The 19,951-nt window shown below is 36.0% G+C and overlaps 1 protein-coding gene across 1 annotated transcript; it reads right to left on the bottom strand.

Annotated features, from left to right (window-relative positions):
* Positions 1-216: 216 nt before the first annotated feature.
* Positions 217-13,792, bottom strand: dnase1 (deoxyribonuclease I). The gene is made up of 9 exons (XM_043711572.2): positions 13,699-13,792; positions 12,715-12,862; positions 6,424-6,512; positions 4,099-4,182; positions 3,874-3,989; positions 2,754-2,866; positions 2,501-2,658; positions 1,063-1,159; positions 217-353 (listed from the first exon to the last, which is right to left on the bottom strand). The coding sequence occupies exons 2-9, from the start codon at positions 12,850-12,852 to the stop codon at positions 300-302; spliced, it is 849 nt and encodes a 282-aa protein (XP_043567507.1). The 5' UTR covers positions 12,853-12,862; positions 13,699-13,792; the 3' UTR covers positions 217-299.
* Positions 13,793-19,951: the final 6,159 nt, after the last annotated feature.

Genomic DNA, 19,951 nt, shown 5'->3' with positions numbered 1-19,951 from the left:
ACTACCAAGAAAAATAATGAATATGGATGACTGCCATGGAACAAATTAGGAAGGGAGAGGGCAATGATCTTAAAAAAGTGATAGGGGCATGGATAGAAAATTACATCACTTAATAAAAATATTTGATGGTAGAGGTTATAATAATGGCGATATCATTTTAAATAATTATGACTACAATGTCAATAGAAATCATTAGCTTAAATTGAGATATATATCTTGACAATGTATTTGTTATAAAGCATCATGTTAACTTAGGTTGATGATGCTTAGGTCATGAACTTGCACTGTTAATTACTTCCTTATGCAGTACCAAGACTTACTTCCACTGGATAATGGTCACTAACTGCAAGAGTCTGTAAAAATAAAAATAGCAAATTGTGATTCCAGTCTCTTAGTTGATTGCATCCACCCCGGCCTCCCTGTTTAGAATGTTGAGTACATAGAAGTCTAGATTTTAGTATTACTCTAGCTAATTGGTACTGGCTTTTCAAGTAAGGTAGTTTTCTCAGAAATAACTGTTCCTTTATCTTGAGATAGAACACTTAACTGTACTGTCATAGACATTTTCATTTAACAACTTAGACGACTGATGAAGCTCGCTTGACAGAATGATTGAGGTCAAATCTCAGTCAAAGCTGCAAGTTAATATTATACTTGGTGAATGAGAATTAGATATCCTGTAACCACATCTCTCAAGGCATTAGATAATGGTTAACAGACTATTTTATCAGATACAAATATATTCCAAAATATTGAAAGCTATTTCTGATGCTTTGTCTTATTTTGATAATTCGGTAAATTGATAATCATATGTTTACAAATATCCCACTAAGAAAACTTCCTTTGAAGAAGTATTCTTTTAGAGCCACTTCACTAAATGTTGCAAAATCACATTTTTTTAAAAAATCAACATTTCCAGCTGATTTGATTTGATCAATATCTCAAATTTGTTCGGAACCATTGCTATGGCCTTGGCAAATGCCACAATAGAATCTTTTCTGTAAAATTCTACAGACTGCCATGACTGATATTTATAGTTCATGTTTGTAAATCTAAACTTACCATTTTATTGTTGAAATTGAAAACTTTACTGAAATTATAAATACCAGCTGATCCATCAATTACAGCATTGTTCATTTCTGAGCCAACAGCTATGATTCTGGAAAGGGGAGGAAATATATTCATGACATAATGGAAATGAATATTACAAAATGTACTTTATATACCTGGTGTTTGTCATTGCAGAGAGTTCTAATTAAGCATGTTCTACATGTTTTTCTTCCAGGAACTTTATTTCATGCAGCCTTTGAAGCATTAGCGCTTGAAAGCAATCTCTTTTTATGCAGCACCTTTTATAACGTCAAGACACCCCAAAGTGCCTGACAGCCAATTAAGTACTTTTGATGGTCCATGTGGAAATTGTAGAAAAAGAGGTATGGGAGAAGTTCAGCATCCAAAATGATGGAAGTACTACAAAAACAGTAACAGCATTGATAAAGTACTTGTTAAAATCTAGCAGAGATGATGGAAAATAATATTTAAATTTTCTGCAGTGAAACCAGCAACCAAATGTGTGATGGGTCAAAAGGTGTCAACAATACACCATCAGTTTAGATGAATAGGATGGTGAGAGTTTCGTAAGGAAGAGTGCTGTATATAAATGTAATATTCTTATGAAGTAATGGCAACATGAGCCACCGGATGTTTGGCCATTACAGAGGATGTTATTTGTGTTCCATTACATGCTGCAATGGAGAGGCGCAGAAGATATAGGTCATTTGATGTCATAAGACCTTGATGGGTACATATATAAGGCTGCTTGAGTCCCTTGGCCTCATCCTCTGTGGTCAAAGCCTACGGCATTAAAATAGGAGATTAACAGAATAGAGAGAAATTTAATTGTTTCAATTCATCTGCTTGTTGTTTGAGAAAGGATGAATGAAGACAAATATAGGTTCCTTACAGACAGAAACAAAGGAAGTTATAATGGGGAACAAAGAGATGGCACATTAAACAAACACATAACTTGGTTCCATCTTCATAAAGGAGGGTCTTGTGCAAGGGAGGAATTGGAGCGAATAAGTACTTTAAGCTAAAGAAAACTGTTGAAGACAAAGCAGTCAATGTTTTCAAGAAGCAGCTGAATGTAGTTCCTAGGGCGAGAGAAATCAGAGAGTGTGAGGAGCAAGCGGGAACAGGATACCGAGTTGCATGATCATATTGAATGGCGGAGCAGGTTCAAAGAGCTGAATTTTCTATGTTTCTATTCAAGTCTTGAGGATTGATGAGCTTACAGTGACTGTTTAATAGTCTTTGACATAATCGCCTTCATGTTGAACAATGCTAAATTTTTGATGGGATCACAAGCACATCACATAAATCATTGAAACTAACAATGAGAAAGAAAATGCTTTGGATAACAGGATGTGTAAGATAATGCCATTGTCATGACATATAGCTAGAGATGTAACAAAACATTTTTGTCAGAATTATCTTTTACCTGTCATAAGCGCAGTTTGTTGTAATGGCAGAAGTAGTATCTGCAGAATCTGGAATAAGCCATTGGAATTGGTTGTCCTTGCGTAAGCGAATATAAGCCCAGTCACTTGGTTTGACGTAAGAACAATCTGCATTTAGATCACCCATGATCAGCATGTTCTGTGTAGGCCACAAATGAAAGTACTTTATTTAAACGCATGGCAATTAAAACAATAATTTTTCTGTCGTTGACATCTCCATGTTTTATTGCTTACGTCAGTTCCCAACTTCGTCTTAGCATCAAGAAAGACATCATACAGGGCATCTATTTCCTTTACTGCTGATGAAGGCGATGTGTGCTGCGGTATGATAATGAAATCACAAATGGCTGAAGAAGGAAAAAGAATGTCAAAGGGAAAATGTAAATAAAGTACACTTAAGACTGAGCATTTAACCATCCTCACTTTTGAAAAAAAAATCATTACTTTCTTTGAAATTGTGGCAGGAACAGCTGATGAAGAAAATGATCCATCTGGTTCCTGGTGTTTAAAATAAACTTCTGCGAGTATAATATGAAATAACATTCTGAAAAATAATCTTTACCCCATCTTGTTCACTGGGAGACTTGGGCTGCTGTTTCTCAGGCAACATGGCCTGCAGTTCCTTCCAAGTTGTAGTTTTCTTAGATCAATTCACCAGAAATTGACCAAAGCAGCATGAAAGAGGGATATATTTTGAATGCAAATTGTGCCTAGCACAAAACGTGTTTATTTTTAAATCATCTAGTTAAATGGGCCTGTTTGCAAAACTATGTTCCCAGATCAAATTAATCCTCGTTGCCAATTTTCAGCAAAAGCTCTTAAAATTAACCTTTTATAGGTTCAGGAGCTCAAATAGGCATTAATTAAAATCTTAATATTACAAACAAAACTGAAAAATTGATCATTGTATACAATGAAACTAGCATATGATCCTTGATTGTTTTTAAATGTCATTTTCAAACAGAATACATTTAGTTTCTCAAAGGAAACAAGATGTTGACTAAAGATGTTTGCATCAACACTAATGTATTAACTGTATTAAATTAATGCATACATTTAATGCTAATTATTCAAGGAAATTTTTTTAAATGGGCAAAAATGTTGCCTGATTGGACTGATCCTTGACAGATTTTACCTTCAGCAATGTAAAACTTAGAATGTAACCATGAATAACAAAAAAATTGCTTCTGAAAGCAGATATAATTTTGAGAGTACTTTGCACTTGGTTTACCAGTAGTGCCCAAAGTGAAAACTCTTGGCTTGTCTCTCCAACCATCCTAGATTTGAGGCTTGAAGTTACCAAAACATTCTACATTGAAGAACTTATTTGAGTTGCAGTGCTGAAATGCTTTACCTGAATAGGGTAAAGAAAACTTCACAAGAAATGGTTCCCGACTGAAAATATCATGACCAGTCTTTTCAGAACCATCATTGTAGAGATAACTGTTGACCACAGACACTTTTGAGTTTCTGTTGAGATGAGAATAGTTGTCATTAAAAAGTCATGTGAAGAAATGTTTATATTTCAATGAAAACAACTTCTCAAAATAATTTTCTGGTGCAACAGTCATGACTGTACCTGTACACAAAGAGGTATCTTTCTTTATAGGTGCTATGTCCAAGTGGATCACTGACAATGTACGAATAGATTTCTTTAGAGGGGCTAGAGAAATATCAGTAAGTTAGTAATGTGCAGAGAAAGCTTAAAGTTAACAAGCACTTACACATGTGTAGATTGATTAAGTTACATTGCTGGAGATCTTTGTGACAAATTCAACAGCGATGATTCAAAAATCAAACTTCAAAAGAAATCAACACTTGCAATGGGTGGTTCCCGTGTTTTTGGCCAGTAAATGTGTTTTCAGTGGCTGGTTATTAAATTGAATAATAAATAACCAAAGAAACATGTGGCACAATAAATGAAATCATCCCATTCTTTTTGGAACACTTTTGTTTGCTGATTAGGATTATCATGCAGTCATCACAACTTGCATGTGTTGGCAGGTGAATCAGCTGCTTTCTCTTTTAATAGAACAGCTCTGTTGGCCTGGGTTCACCTGTATCAGAGGTGTACCATGACATCTCTGAACAGGTTGATTAGAATAAAAATTAACAGCTCCAAAGGGGTCTTGGGGTGCAGTGGTAGTGTCCCTACCTCTGACTGAAGTCTCACGTACTTCAGAAGTGTGTAACAATAGCTCTACCCAGGATGCTGCTCCAGAGGTGTGTAGTAACATCTCTGCATAAGTTGAGGTAGAAAATACCTGTAACAAATCAGGCAATCCATAACACAATTCAGTGTCAGACACTTGCCAAGGAAAAGGATGGAAGAAGTGACTAAGGAAACAAGTTTGAGGCATAGACTGTAGACAAGTGGCTTCAACCTTCGCATTACTAGGAAGAAATTTGCCTGATTTATCTCTGGATGTTAGGCGGACAGTTCAATGAATAGATACCTGATTGTCTCTGCCTAGTGTATGATGAATTAAGCAAGGAAATTTTGGAGTTTTCAGTTGTAATTTTTCAAAACTCTCTACATTCAGGAATGTTGCCTTTGGATTGGAAAATTGCAAATGTAACTCAATAACTTGAAAACAATGGGAGATAAGTGTAACGCATTCTTCATCAGTTATTAGTTATCAGAATCTATACTCATTTACTGCAAACTATCAGATAAAGAGAATCGACATGGATTTGGTCAAACATTTCATACAGAAATTATTGGCAAAAATGACAGCATACTAAACTGGTTGTAACCTTGTGGCTTAATAATTGGTTTGACGGTAAGAAAAGAAGACTAAGGATAAAATGTTCATCCTTTTATTGATGGGATATTATAAGTCGCATTCGCCATTGGAATTTCACCTATCAGTATTTATTTTGATAACTTGGATGAAGGAATGGACATTTTCAAAATGATAGTGTTGAGAATCTTATTAAGCCAAGTGATTTTCATCTTAGAATCATACAGGTTTTCAGCACGTAAGGAATCTAGTTGCTCCATCCAGTCAATGCTGGCTTTTGACTGGAATGCATCTTACATTATCCCATTCATCCATCCTCTTGATAACTCTATATATTCTTCAATATGTCATGTACAGTTTACTTAAAATGTCATTATGTCTGCCTCAACCGACTGTGGTTGAAATGCTATGCACCACCAAGTGTCTGCAGAAAGAAGTTTCCTTCACCACTTCTCATCATTGGTGACAACTTTGAATTGATGAATCATCATCACTGACTCCTCAACCAGAGGACATAGAATTACAGTTGTCAAACTGTCAAAGCTCATGAGAAGTTTACATACCTCCACTAAATCTCTTAGCCTTCTCTGCTTGAGTATAAATAATCTTAAATCTTCCCTATAACTATAATTTGCCATTCCCATTATAATTCAAGAGAGTTTATACCCGTGTACTCATTAACCACATTGCAATATAGTTTTGGATCCTGCGCAAACCACAAACTAATAGTAAGGATCAAACAGTTACTGTTTGATGTCATTTCACTATCAAACTTCATGTAAAACCTTATTGATTGTCCAATTTATTTTTGGTCCTTCAAAGATTTCCCCCAAATATTACCACTTACGTGTACTTCATTAACATATTAGTGTTTACAAAATGACAAATAATTTGCAACAGACTAAGTTCCTCAAGCAGCTTAACATTAGCAGTAATGTTTTTTCTGGTTTTATACAATATTTACAAATTCTTTCATAGGACTGTTAGAACTGTTGGTGTCCATCCTCTTCTAACAATTTATCAGATCATGGCTGATCTGTACATTAACTCCAGGAAAAAGGAAGGTCAGTATTTGATTCTGTCAACTCTGTCCAGAATCACAGGGTGCAATATAACTAAAACATTCACAAACGTATCATCTCAGTACCACATGACTGTACCTGTTGAGTTTATTCATTAGGGTCTTGACAGCACTCAAGTCAGCATCACGGACTTCTTGTATTAGGATAATGTCGTACCTTTGAACAAGCTACAAAGAAATAAAATGTAGAAATTTAATTCATTTGGCATGGCTCAAGAAGAATTGTATTTTCTGACTCAGCCGTATATTTTGAAATGAAACCCATTTCTTGCATTTTTTTCATAAAAGGAGAATTAATAATAGAATGTTAAGAGCAGATATTTGAATCGATCTTCATTGAAAAGGTTCTACTTTGTCGCTGCATGTTACCACCCGCTGGAAAATTCAGCAAGGTTATTCCATGTTCTTTTCAGTACGAAAAGCAAAATGTGTATTCTTATTTTCTAATTGTAAAGATGAGGGATTGAAATGACAGATAAGTCAGCAACAATCTGAAACTTGCACTTTTGTGTCTTTCTATGTTCCTAACGTTTCCTCTTCAGTGACAGAAAACAAGTTTTTAAAATGGTTTTGCTGTTTAAGATCTCATTCATAACTTGCAGAGAAAAATGAAGCAGATTTTCATGGGTGAATTGAAATGATCAGGGAAGAATAAACTCATCTGCTGAACTGAATTGATTCAAAGATGATTTAATCTCTGGCAGATAATCTGTACAAAATGGATTTTCCTAAAATAGTTACATTAATTGGCTGAATGTTACTTTTGGTGGATGGCAGATGCCAGGGTGCATAATACCCAGCTGAGAACAAACTCAAACATTCCCCAAACAATTCTGTAACATATTGCACTACTGAAGCAGCTGGTTAGCCAAGGCATTTTTAAAATCAAGCAATATTGGTGAAAAGTTCAAGCCTGCCACTCAATTTTACTTTTCAAATGCTTCATCAATAAGTATAAAGAATGTATGAACAGGCCAAGAGATTAACGCAACAATTTAATTTTTACTACAAAGTGCATGTGCTGATAATATATTGACTGTTTGTAGTTTGGCGTGTAGTTTACAATCTATTAGTAATTCAAAGTAATTTCTTCCATAAGAAAAGTTGAATTATCCAGTAATTATAGAGATTTTGAATTCAGAAGAATAGGTGTCCTCTTTCATAACAGTTTCTAAATCCTGAATTAGAGTTCGAGGGCATTATTTTTTCAGCCGATGGGAATAGTAATGTCAGTGAACTGGAAAGTACATGTTTGGTTCCATTCTTAATTTACTATAGTCTCCCATTCTCTAGAATTGGCTTCATTCCCATGACTTGACTAGTTAAATTACAACTAAATATTTAGGAACTATGGCATAACCGCTATTGTAGACAAGCCATCATTGACTCTGATTCAGTCAGTTATTTAGAACAAGTTAAAACCAATTTAATTATCATTTCTTTTGTTGCTATTAAAGTACAAAAATGGTGAGACTAACCTAATGATATCTAAAAACACAAAACAAGCACTCTAATTCAGTATTTGATCATTTGTGTTTATACATATGTAACCTTTCAGTCCACTTTTTGTTTGCTTATTAATCTTCAATTGAAGAATTAGCATTAGCTACATCTGTCAGTAATCAACTGTACATTTGCAACAGTCTGAATAGAAGGACCCTGCTAAGCTGCAGTTACACATGTATCACACTAATTTTATACCAGTGTCTGCTAATTTGTTGCTCATAGCAAACCTTTTACAAATATGTTGCAATTTTAAAGACATGGATGGTTTATGCTCAATACATTGCACATTCTTATAGCTGATTTTTTTGACTATTTTGGGTACTAATCAACATGGAGACTTTGGGGAAAGTAAGGGGATGTGAGGGGTTCTTCTTGATTTTTGTAACAGCTGGGATGAAATCCAGGAACACTGAGGTGAAATTCAGTCCACTTCAGCATCTGGCAACCCTTGTAGCTATTTTTGCACAATTTTTAGGGTCAATGGACCAGATTCCAATTGTCACCCACCTCCCATCCAGAAAGAAACCCGTAACAAACTTTTTCTTGAGTCAGAATTGTGGAGTTTTTAATTTTTCTGACTCTGCCCTTCTGACTCAGTAGTGAAAATTGGATCAATGCTGGTAATTAGAGCTATATTTATGCGTAAAAAGCTTGAAGGGTAATATAATTTGCCACAATGTTACTTATTCCACATTCTCCCTTGTCTGCATGGGTTTCCTCCGAGTTCTCTGGTTTCGTCTGTTAAAGTACAGATTTGAGACGGCCCAGGGAATCCCTTGTGGAGTCAGACCTGTAAAGCCTCTCTCGGTTTGTCCCAGAGATCATACTCTTTGGAAGTCTGGAATAAAAACCTCTTACAGACAGATTAGTTTAATTTTAGTCATCCCCTTTATTCACTAAAGTATCAATGTTACAAGATAACACTGATACCTATAAGCTAAACTAACTAGGTTCTAATAATCTAGGAGAGTAGGGTACCAGCTATTCAAGTGCCCTAGCAAGCTACACCGGTGTACTGATACAAAGTGGCTGCCTTTATACAAACGTTTTTAAAAAACACCACATGTTCTTAATTAGACAGTTAACAGTGAAAGACAATAATTCATATGGAAGAGAAGTTAATTGACAGATCTGTGTACGCTTGACTGATCACTCCTACAGGCCTTTCCCATCAGGTGGGAAAAACATACCCAGTTTGCTAGCGAGATAAACTCCTATCATAAAGAGGTCCAGTCTGAGCTAATTGGAGAGTTCATAAAGTAACCTTGCACAGCTCGCTGTCTGATACAACTGTTTTGCGAAAGACTTCTTAGCAAGGAGGGCAAACATTTGACCATAAAATGGCTTCCCGACACATTGTGTCAGAATCTCTTCAATGTCAGGTTTAGAATAATTTTAAGCTGGGAGCAGATTCCTACTTTTTATCTTAAGCACAGAATCATTCTGTACCTGAGGCTAAAATGTTACTGCAAGGTTGTATTTAAAATAATCAATTAGTCTCAAATTTAACATGCCTTCTTTTCAAGTTTGTGATTCAAATTCAAATAAGACATAAGATCTGATTAGTTAGAATTGACAGTGGGACAGTCTGTAAGGTCTGTAGAGTGGTCTGCAAGAACAGCAAGTAAGTTAAGGCTTCATCAATATTACCTTTTACAGAGTCTATATTTAATAACTGGTAATGGCTGCTCAATATCATCATAAAGTCCCAAAATGCAATTAAATTCAGTCCATAGCAGATAAGCACCAAGAGTTTTCTACTGGCTTCAACAGCCTTAGCACTGAAATGGTCTCTCTCTCTCTCTCTCTCGTGTTCTTTTGAACTCTCAAGTCAGGGTTTTGTAACAGCAAAGATTTTTTTTTCTCTCTGTGTCTGCCCCACTTGCAAGGGATAATAAGAACCCATTATAATTGGCAGCATCTGACCGTTAATTGCAAAGTTTTTAATAGTATCGAGTCTCGTTTCAGGGTCAGAATCGAACACTGTTATTAGTTTCACAAGGGAGCGGCTGTGAATGTTATCACTTGGTGTCCTGTTCACACAGATTCACCGATGCTAAGGCAAATGTTCTTAATTGTCTCACAGCATCCTGTTATCACTTGGTGAGCATAGGTGTCCCTATCATTTGCATTCCTTAATTACCCCCATTTTTCTGAGCCTTCCTGCCTGTTTATTTTCTAGTGCAGTAAATGTGTTCTATAATTCAGCATTACAGTTTAGTCTAAATGTTTAAAGACAAGTTTTAAGGCTATAGATTTTCTCACCTCCCACAGTCCAAAGAACTGAAAGTTAGGTGGATGGGATGCTTTTCAGAGGGTCAGTGTGGACTCAATAGGCTGAATGGCCCCTTCCACACTAGGGACTCAATGATTCTATGTTGTTTTGTATTTGTTGTTTATAAAATCACTGAAGTAGAATGTAGATGTAATCACATAATATCAATATGTTAAGAAATAACAAATTAGAAATAGATATAAGCTGAAAAGTAGATATCTCAGAAGCATGTTGCAAAAGGTTAACTGCTGCTAAAAGTCTTCAAAGAATAAGCATCACATGATCGACTAAGAACATCGTAGTGAGGCAAGAACAACTCCCAAAATCAGAAGTTCAAACCAAATGGCTAATAGCAACATAAACAATATTCACAAAACATAAAAATATGTTTTTTTGTCATTTATATAAGTGATTTGAATGTGAACATAGGAGGTATGGTTGCTATGTTTGCAGATGACACCAAAATCAGTAGTGTAGTCAACTCAGAATACAACAGGAACATGATCAGAAAGGCCGAGAGTGGGAGACTGAGATTAATTTAGATAAATGTGAGTTGCTGCATTTTCGTAAGGCAAATCAAGGTAGGATTTGTACACATAATAATAGGGTTCTGGGAAGTATTGTGAACAAAGAGACCTTGAAGTGTAAGTTCATAGTTTCTTGAAAGCAGAGTCACAGGTAGACTGGGGAGTGAAGAAGCCATTTGGTACTCTTGCCTTTATTGTTAAGTGCATTGAGATTAGGAGTTGGGAGGTCATGTTGCAGCTATACAGAACATTGGTTAGGCCACTTTTGGAATACTGCATTCAATTCTGGTCTCCCTGCTGTAGGAAGGCTGTTGTGAAGCTTGAAAGGGTTCAGAAAAGATTTACAAAGATTCGCTAGGGTTGGAGGGCTTGAGGTATAGGGCGAGGCTGAATAGGCTGAGGCTATTTTCTCGGGAGTGTCGGATGCTGAGGGGTGATCTTATAGCGATTTATAAACTCATGAGGGGCATGGAGAGGGTGCATAGCCAAGATCTTTCCCCCAGGGTAAGGGAGTCCAAAACTAGAGGGCATAAGTTTAAGAGAGAGGGAAAGATTTAAAAGGGACCTAAAGAGCAACTTTTTTTATACAGAGGATGGTGCATGGATGGAATGTGCTGCCAGAGGAAATGGTGGAGGCTTATACAATTACATTTAAAAGACATCTGGATGGGTATATGAATAGGAAGGATTTAGAGTGATATGGGCCACATGCTGGCAAATGTGATTAGATTTGTTTAGGATATCTGGTCAGCATGAATGAGTTGAACCAAAGGGTCTGTTTCCATGCTGTACATTTTTGAGACTCTGTTATGAGATTTCAGGTGATTATAGAATTCTGTTTTATTTAGAGATTAAAGTTCATCTTCTCGAGATCTATAATAGACAAAATGCTAAATACCATAGTCAAAATGCTAAAGTAACTCAGGAATGAGTGTTCCCAGACTTGACTTTTACAAGTGTGAAGCATATGGGAAGAAGTAAACATGAGAGGAGCAAAGAAAATTACAGTTTTAAATACATTGAAACTAAGTTTGAAAAGTGTCTTGGGGTCTTAAGTGTAATGCTATGACCATGTAACACAGTGCATTTTGAACTTGAAAGAAGCAATTGAATAAGATATATTTTAGTACTGATCACTTAGAATGATCATCTCTTAGATAGCAAACTTTATCTTGCATTTTGTCCAGAAATCTCTGTATCACACAAGGTATAGGTTTCCATCTAAAGAAAAGATATTCAGATCTTTTTACACACTTAAGCTTAGCAGAGAATTGAGAATTAAGGATGAAATTAGAAATATTTAACATATAAAGGGAATTGATTTTGTGGAGGCCATTTTTACTTTTTCAACACTTGTCTTTGAAAATTACCACTAGTTAGGATTATGAGTCTTTATTGCAGGATTTCAATAGTATTCAGTTTTGACAAAAGATCATCAACTGAAACATTGCTATGATTTTGATAAAATATGAACTATCAACTTTTGACTTCGATCATGTGGTGTTAATACCTGGGATTTACATGAACTGAAATTATTTTAAAAAAGAAAAACACTCACTTAAAATATAATCATCAGACCACAGATCGAGCTCATCTTTATGAAACCATCAAAAACAAGAAATCAGTCAGAACTAAAATTACATTTTCATCAAAAGAGACTGAAACCAGTCAGACACAAAGAAACTTGTATCTCCTGTTTGGATACATACCTGTATGATATATTTCACATATTGGATATGAAAGGCATTACCTGCAATTATCCAACTTGGAGACAATGAACCCAGACATGGTAATACACAAATGAGTTGTATTTCAGGGAAATGCTTTTAGCAGAGCAGCGACAAGGGTTTGTGAACTGAAATGCAAAAAGGCTCTACTATTGGTTGATCAAAAATGATCGATTCACCTCTTCTCATTTGGCTGTGACAACATTAACTCAGTTCCTATCTTCACAGTTGCTGCCTAATCTGATAAACATTTTCAGTAGTTCTAGTTCAGTCATATTATCTGTGCTCTAAATTTTGAATGATACACACATTTAGTTTGATATTGTGATACTTACATTAACAATGATGTCAGCAATGGTGGCATTTGACATTTTGCTGTCTCCAAAGGCTTTAATGTTGAAAGCAGAAATTTTAATTGAGCTGACTATATTCACTGCACAGGCCAGGATTAATAATGTGATTAACTGCTGCATGGTTGGAAAACTGCAGAGGAGAGATTTGTGTGTCAGAATCAACTTACATGTAATAGAAAACTCCAAACAGCAACTGACAAGTGAAAAGCAACTTTAATATAATAAAAGCATCCAAGTTGCTACATAGACTGTTTTCGGCATAAAATTTAATGTTGAATCATATAGCGGCTGCCTCCAATGCAACTACATCCCTCAAGTAAGGGGACAAAACTTCACACAATACTCCAGGTGAGGTCTCATTAATGCCTTGTACAATGGCATCAACACTTCCCTACTTTTATATTGTATTCTTCTAATTGAGGTCGATTTTTAAGAGTGATTAGAGAGAAGTGAAAAGAATCAGGTTTATTAAGGAAATCTCAGAACATAGGGCATCAGCAGCTCAAGATAAAGGCACCAGTAATGCAGCAACAAAATTGTTTTGTGTATGTTACTATGTGAAATAGTAATGTTCTTTCACAGTACAAAACATAGATGCTGCCATCTCAAATACAAGGCACTTTCTTTTTCAGTCAACAGAACAATCTTTTTTAATCTTGTTTAACTGTTATCTATTTTCATTTTCCACTCATCTTTATTTCTCCAGTATTGTGTTTGAATAGTAATTAGTGGACCATGACACAGTCTCAGTATTCTGCCTGAAATATGCCACTATAATAAAAACCATATGGATTAACATTCGTTTAAACATCTTAAAATGGAAATGCCAGGTGTGCTTTTTGGAAATCTATAAGCTGGCCACAATGCATAAAACAAAAAAAAGTAAATATAATTATTTCTCAACTTGTTATTGTGTTCATTGCTATGCTACTGTAGTTATAAAGTATTCAAAATAACTCGTATTACCTGACTGGAGCTCCTGGTCCTTGTGGTCACAGAATTGCTTGCAATGCTACAATTATGCTAAACCTTTATTATGACCCTTGTCCTTCAAATGTCCTGATATGCATTTGGAAACCTTATAAAATAACAACCTTTGTTTTGGAAATTTTGAAAAATTAGACTGTAAATAAAAGCAATATCTGATAAGTGTGTAAATTCAACATCTGTGTCCAAAGCCAACCATAATGCAAACAGTAAAGGCTGCAAATGCTTACTCTGCTTTATTGGAGCAAGTCATGATTTGCAACCTACCTTTGCTGGTTCCATTGGAGATGGGCATCGGGTAAGTTTTGTGCTGCCACATCATTACTCTTCTTATAGTGGGGGAACCAAACATTGACTGTATTACCAGTGGCCTGACCACCCAATAGAAAACACAACAGTGCACAAAAGCAGCATGCATTACAGTTGGCACTCAGCTCTTAAAGGTAGACTATCCCTCTTAGGGAAACACTGTAGCACTGAACAAAGATTGACAGAAAATGATTTTGAAGTAAGGAAGGTCAAGAAAAATGATGCCCAATGTCCAGGTTGCTGCTACCCATGCCAAGTGCGTGCAATCTAAAGCCAGGCCCAAGAGTACTCAGTGCTTCAGGTAAGATCATCTGCAGTAATCTCCATTGCAAGTCACCAACGATTGTGGTAGAGCTGAACATGAGCACTAAGACAAGGGCATCTACAAGGCAGGCAATTAGGCAATTGCACAAGGGCAAATAGCTCATTTTAGTATGTACAATTAGATGTGTTGTTGAAGAAAGATTTTGTGTCAATGTTTCAGCTCGTGCTTTTCAGTCTAGGATAAAGGCCAAGAATGATAAGGTGTCCCAGCTGGCTATACCAGTAGGAAATAATGGGTCATGCTTATCTGAAGAAGTCATCTCTTTGGATGTGAAGCCTCATAATGGTCTCACCAAGAACCTATCCTGTTTCGTGTGATTCAAGATGCATCTTTTGATCCTCCTTGTCTTCCTTTTGAAATGGCCTCTGGTTCCCAGGAAGTAAGGGTTGCATTCTCATTATGGTGAGTTATGAGGGATGTAGCAGATCTCCACAAACCTGGACACCCTCTCTGGACTGTACAGCACTACTCCACCAAGCAATCTAAGCAGTGGACCGATTGTTTAATGAGGACGATTACCTGCACGATGTTGTTCTGACTGATGTTGTTGCTCACATTAGATACTAACTAGACTTGCATGGTGAATTACAGATGGTAGTCATCAGCTATGTATATTGTGACAATTCTGTGGCTTTATGAGGTGTATTTTGTCCTGATATCTTTATGAAGAAACGTTGAGATAGAGTTAGCAGGCTGTTTGCTCAAAGCCAGTAAAGTAAACAGCTTGTGGGGCCTTCGGCTTTTTAAAGCAAAATATATTTTATTTTTATACAACAGTTAAAATACAGACAAAATAAAATAAAAGAATCGGCATAACTATAAATCTATCAAACTACTAAACAAAATAATATATATAACTACTACTAATTAGCTGTTCCAATAACATCAAAATCCCATAAATGCACTCTTGGCAAAGGCAAATTCAGATTGTCTCATATGCAATTCTATTAGCAGAAACAGAAGCCCAGCTTCTAGCTGTAACAGAGGAACAAGAGCTTCCACATCCAGATTCAAGACCCCAGAAGTCACAAAAAGCTAAAATCTAAAAATCTTGGTACTGTGGGTGTTTGACCCCATCCATTCAAGCGGCTTCTATCATTCCAACTTTAAAAAAAACACTTGTAAAACCCTCTCAGTTCAAACAACTTAATTGTATCACCTCAAGAACTATCTCTCCCATACTGGTTTTTAAAAAATCATGGGCTCAGAAATACTAATAAATTAATCATTAAAATCTAAAACCTAAAATAAATAATATTAATGCATATATAAATCACATACCTTTAATCACACCTTTCTCTAAAAAAGTTACTGTTAATGTTACATATCAAAATAATATTGAGATTTTTTTGCGAAATAGTGAAAATACCATTCTAAGATATATTTTCTTTTTTTTTTCTAAATATACATAAAAATGCATGTTAGAGAGGCTTTTTCAATGTCTCACAGAATTTTTATTAATATTATTTTGATTAGATTAGATTAGATTACTTACAGTGTGGAAACAGGCCCTTCGGCCCAACAAGTCCACACCGACCCGCCGAAGCGTAACCCACCCATACCGCTACCTTTACCTAACACTACGGGCAATTTAGCATGGCAAATTCACCTGACCTGCACATCTTTGGACTGTGGGGGGAAACCGGAGCCCCCGGAGGAAACCCACGCAGACACGGGGAGAACGTGCAAACTCCACACAGTCAGTCGCCTGAGTCGGGAATTGAACCCGGGTCTCTGGCGCTGCGAGGCAGCAGTGCTAACCACTATGCCACCGTGCCGCCCACCATGATGTGTAACATTAACAGTAGCAGCATATTAACATTAAACTTACAATGAGTTACACAACAACCATAATATACAGATTCTAAAGTTACATTCTGATGGATTTTGCAGTTCTGAGAAAGGATCACTGGACTTGAAACTTTAACACAGTTTTCACTTTACAAATGCAGCTAGACCTGCTGAATTTCTCCAGCAATTTCTGTTTTTGTTTGAACAATATTTTATATAAATCCATGGGCACCACAGCATTGAATCCATGGGCAGTACAGCATGTAATCCTTCATATGTGCTGTTGACAAAGTATTCACTATTATATTTTCTTTTCCAGGTACATGACTAAGTTTCAAATTATATGTTTTGAGAATTAATTTCCACTGAAATAATCATAAGTTCTTGTCTTGAAATGTTTACAAGAAAATCAAAGGTTTGTGATTTGTATAAATATGTTTTTTGCATGTTTCTGATGATATATAGTTCAAAATTATGTAAAACAGCACAAGACTTAATGTGGCCTTCTAAATTGTTGAATATTTAATTAACATGCATTAGGTTTATTTGAAAATTGACTGACAGGCCCAGGTCTCTGGCATCGACAGCCAGATCGAGTTGGCTTCTCTTAGTGCAGCACAGCTGAAACCAATGCAGTTGTCTGCATAGATTTCTCATTTTTAAAGGCACCTTGGCATTCTTGCATTGACTCAAATTTTCAGTCTTTCTACAATAAATCAATAAAATGTGCAATGACAGTGCATTTGAAATTAAATTAAATTAAATCCTTTTTATATAAACAATATCATGCAAATATTCACATTTTCTCCAAGGCATGAGATATTTCAAAACAGCTCTTGCTTTCACTTTTCTATGTTCAACCTTGTTGTATTGTGTGGTCCAAATAAGTCAGTCTTGCATTGATGAATCCACTCAGCTTGATTTATGGTCAGTTCCGGTTGTGGCAGAGTTCACATTGAAGTGCGTTAGCTTTCTTTCAGTTAGAAAACTCAGGGTTTTTTTTCATTTGGGAAAAAAAAACACATTCAAAAAGCTTCTGTTTTCAGAAACTTAGTTGAATTTAGATGGATGAAATAGTTTCTTCTAGAGAAAAGAGTTTAGGAAATATTTAGGAAATAGGTTACCTCCGTATGGTTTCAGTTAGAAATTCCAGACCAGAAATGTTTGGTTAGAACCTTCGAGGGGTTATTTGAAGGTGAGAAACCTGACATTCAGTCAGGTGAATACTTGAAGAAAAGGCTATCATATTCTTAAGAGTGGGAACTTAAAGAAATATTGAAGTCAAACCTGCAAATATGATGCAGAAGAGAATTCTCTCTGATGTTTGATTACCCTAATGTAATGGGGAAAGAAATCTGTAAGAGCAAAGGACTTAGGCGTTCTTGATCAGAATTTCCTTAAGGTTAACATGTGAGTCAGTTCAGTTGATGGTAAGGAAAGCAAATGCCTCCATTCTTCCTACCAAAGTGCATAACCTCACACTTTCCAACATTGTTTTCCATCTGCCACTTCTATGGCTACTCTCCTAGCCTGTCCAAGTCCTTCTGCAGTGTGCAAATAGATTTGCGAGGGACTAATGAGGGACAAAAGGAAGACACCAAAAATCTGTGATCGAAATGACCAAAGTAGAATGGCTATATGAGATAGTAAAGTTGAGAGATTGATATTGTACAGGTCACGGGAAGGATCGATGCTCAGTTGTTGCTTACAGACATGGAGAGCAGACACACAAGAAATCACTGCTTTTGCAAGATATCATTCTAATGGATGGAAAATTGCATGGAAGAGGCTTTGGACAAATTTCCAGTTTGCACTTTTCACATATTGAAAAATAAAGCATTGAATTCAGACATTTAAGTTCTGTTTCCTTTCAAATATAAGCCTTTCTTCTGCTAAATTAGGATACACATTATTATAACAGTCCCTGGCAGCCCGGAAATTTATGTATTGCAAAAAATGTTACATTAGGTCAAAAAATACAATAACATGGAAGAATTGAGAACAAGAGTCTACGAGTCTTAAATCAATAACACACAACAGAAGCCCTTACAAGGAAGCTGGATTGTTCTTAACTTTCTTTGTTCCAATTACTTCCTTAAGATCCACAGTGAAATAATGAATTATTGATGACAGCTGTTGTCAAATGTTAATGCATGAAATGAATGAATAATAAAGCATTTAATTCCATATAACTTATTGTAGTGATTCAGTCATTTATTTTCCATGATAAACATATAGTACAGAATTTTTGTTAGCAGATTCCATATCGCATAATGGAGTTACTTATTTTTCAATGTGTTCCTTTTTCTACTTTCACCTTTAAAAATGTACTTATGCCAAACATTATTTCTTTTCTCTTGTTCATATTTATTGTTTATGATTTCTGTATACTGCACATTATTTTTCAAAAGTATTAATCCCTTCCTTTACAGTTCTACTTTCGGTGACTCCAAATTATACTCTTGCATTTTTTGCACTTAAAATCTTTAGCTGCTTATCTTTAAAACAATTTGTCCTGTATAATTCAAATCTAGCTGGGAAGACTCCTTCAGTCAAAGTTATCTGTAAAGATAAATTGTCTCTTGTGCACATTTTAAAAAAAATGCATTTAAGACAATTATCCCGCTCATTCTTGCCATACCCACAAATTGTACTAAGTACAACACAAGTCTACCTTTGCAGCATATTCTTCAAACAAGCCCTCTTCACCTTTGCATTATTCTCAAGGAGAGTCAGTTTCCGAAACATTAATTGTGCTTTCTCTGCACAGGTGCTGCCAGACCTGCTAAGTTTTTCGAGCAATTTCTGTTTTTAAATCTTTGCATTTCTTCAGTTCCTAGACTGCTACTCCATAGAATTGTTATCCAATGTCTAGTCAACAGTGTCAAGGGCCAACAAGGTAACAGCAGAAATTATTACAGACACCAACAGCATGTACAAGGTTTTATTAATAAATCACATAATAAACCAGTTACAAAAAAATATGCAGACTCACAATTCACAAGCCTCACAGCGCCAGAGACCTGGGTTCAATTCCCGCCTCAAGCGACTGATTGTGTGGAGTTTGCACATTCTCCTTGTGTCTGTGTGGGTTTCCTCCGGGTGCTCCAGTTTCCTCCCACAGTTCAAAAATGTGCAGATTAGATGAATTGGCCATGCTAAATTGCCCGTAGTGTTAGGTGAAGGGGTAAATGTAGGGGAATGGGTCTGGGTGGGTTGCGCCTCGGCGGGTCGGTGTGGACTTGTTGGGCTGAAGGGCCTGTTTCCACACTGTAAGTAATCTAATCTAATCTAATCTAATCTAATTTAGTATTATCCGTGTCCAGCTAAGCTGAACGGTCTTGGACTAGCCAATTCTGTCACTATGCCCCTGTCTCAGGGTTTCCCGTTTGAGAGTTGGTTCCCAGAGCTCTCACTCACAATCATCCCAAGGGTCCAATCTTTATACCCTCACATACTCAACTTGTTTCCTCTGTCTGAAACGACCCAACTTCCTCTTGTGTGACCAACCAGCCCCTGATTGAATTGTCAATTACCCACAAGAACATTCTTAATTACATTAATCTTGCATTGCAAAGCTGACAAAGTGAAATAGATAAGCTTTGTCTTGAGATTCACAAAACTAATGCTAAGTTCACTCTCAGCAGTATAGTTGTCAAAATAGTGAAAAGTAACCAGAAATAAAGTACAAAAAGTGCATCAGAAACAAAATCACCAGCAAAACAAAAATCTAACCAGGATCTAATTACTAAATGAATAAGGGAAAAACAAACAATGAAAATTAATATTTGAAGTGTATTGAATTTT

The sequence above is a fragment of the Chiloscyllium plagiosum genome, unplaced genomic scaffold, assembly GCF_037043375.1.
Source record: "Chiloscyllium plagiosum isolate Xiang-an unplaced genomic scaffold, Cpla_swu_hap1 HiC_scaffold_20, whole genome shotgun sequence".
Lineage (NCBI taxonomy): Eukaryota > Metazoa > Chordata > Chondrichthyes > Orectolobiformes > Hemiscylliidae > Chiloscyllium > Chiloscyllium plagiosum.
Note: the sequence above shows the minus strand (reverse complement) of the source record. Positions and strands in the feature narration are given on the sequence as shown.

Excerpts from the sequence above, each read along its gene's own strand:
- dnase1 (XM_043711572.2), bottom strand. The coding sequence starts at position 12,852 with ATGCAGCAGTTAATCACATTATTAATCCTGGCCTGTGCAGTGAATATA. Across the intron at positions 6,513-12,714 it reads TTGCTGACATCATTGTTAAT|CTTGTTCAAAGGTACGACAT; the intron begins GTAAGTATCACA and ends ATTTCTTTGTAG. Across the intron at positions 3,990-4,098 it reads AGATACCTCTTTGTGTACAG|AAACTCAAAAGTGTCTGTGG; the intron begins GTACAGTCATGA and ends TCATCTCAACAG.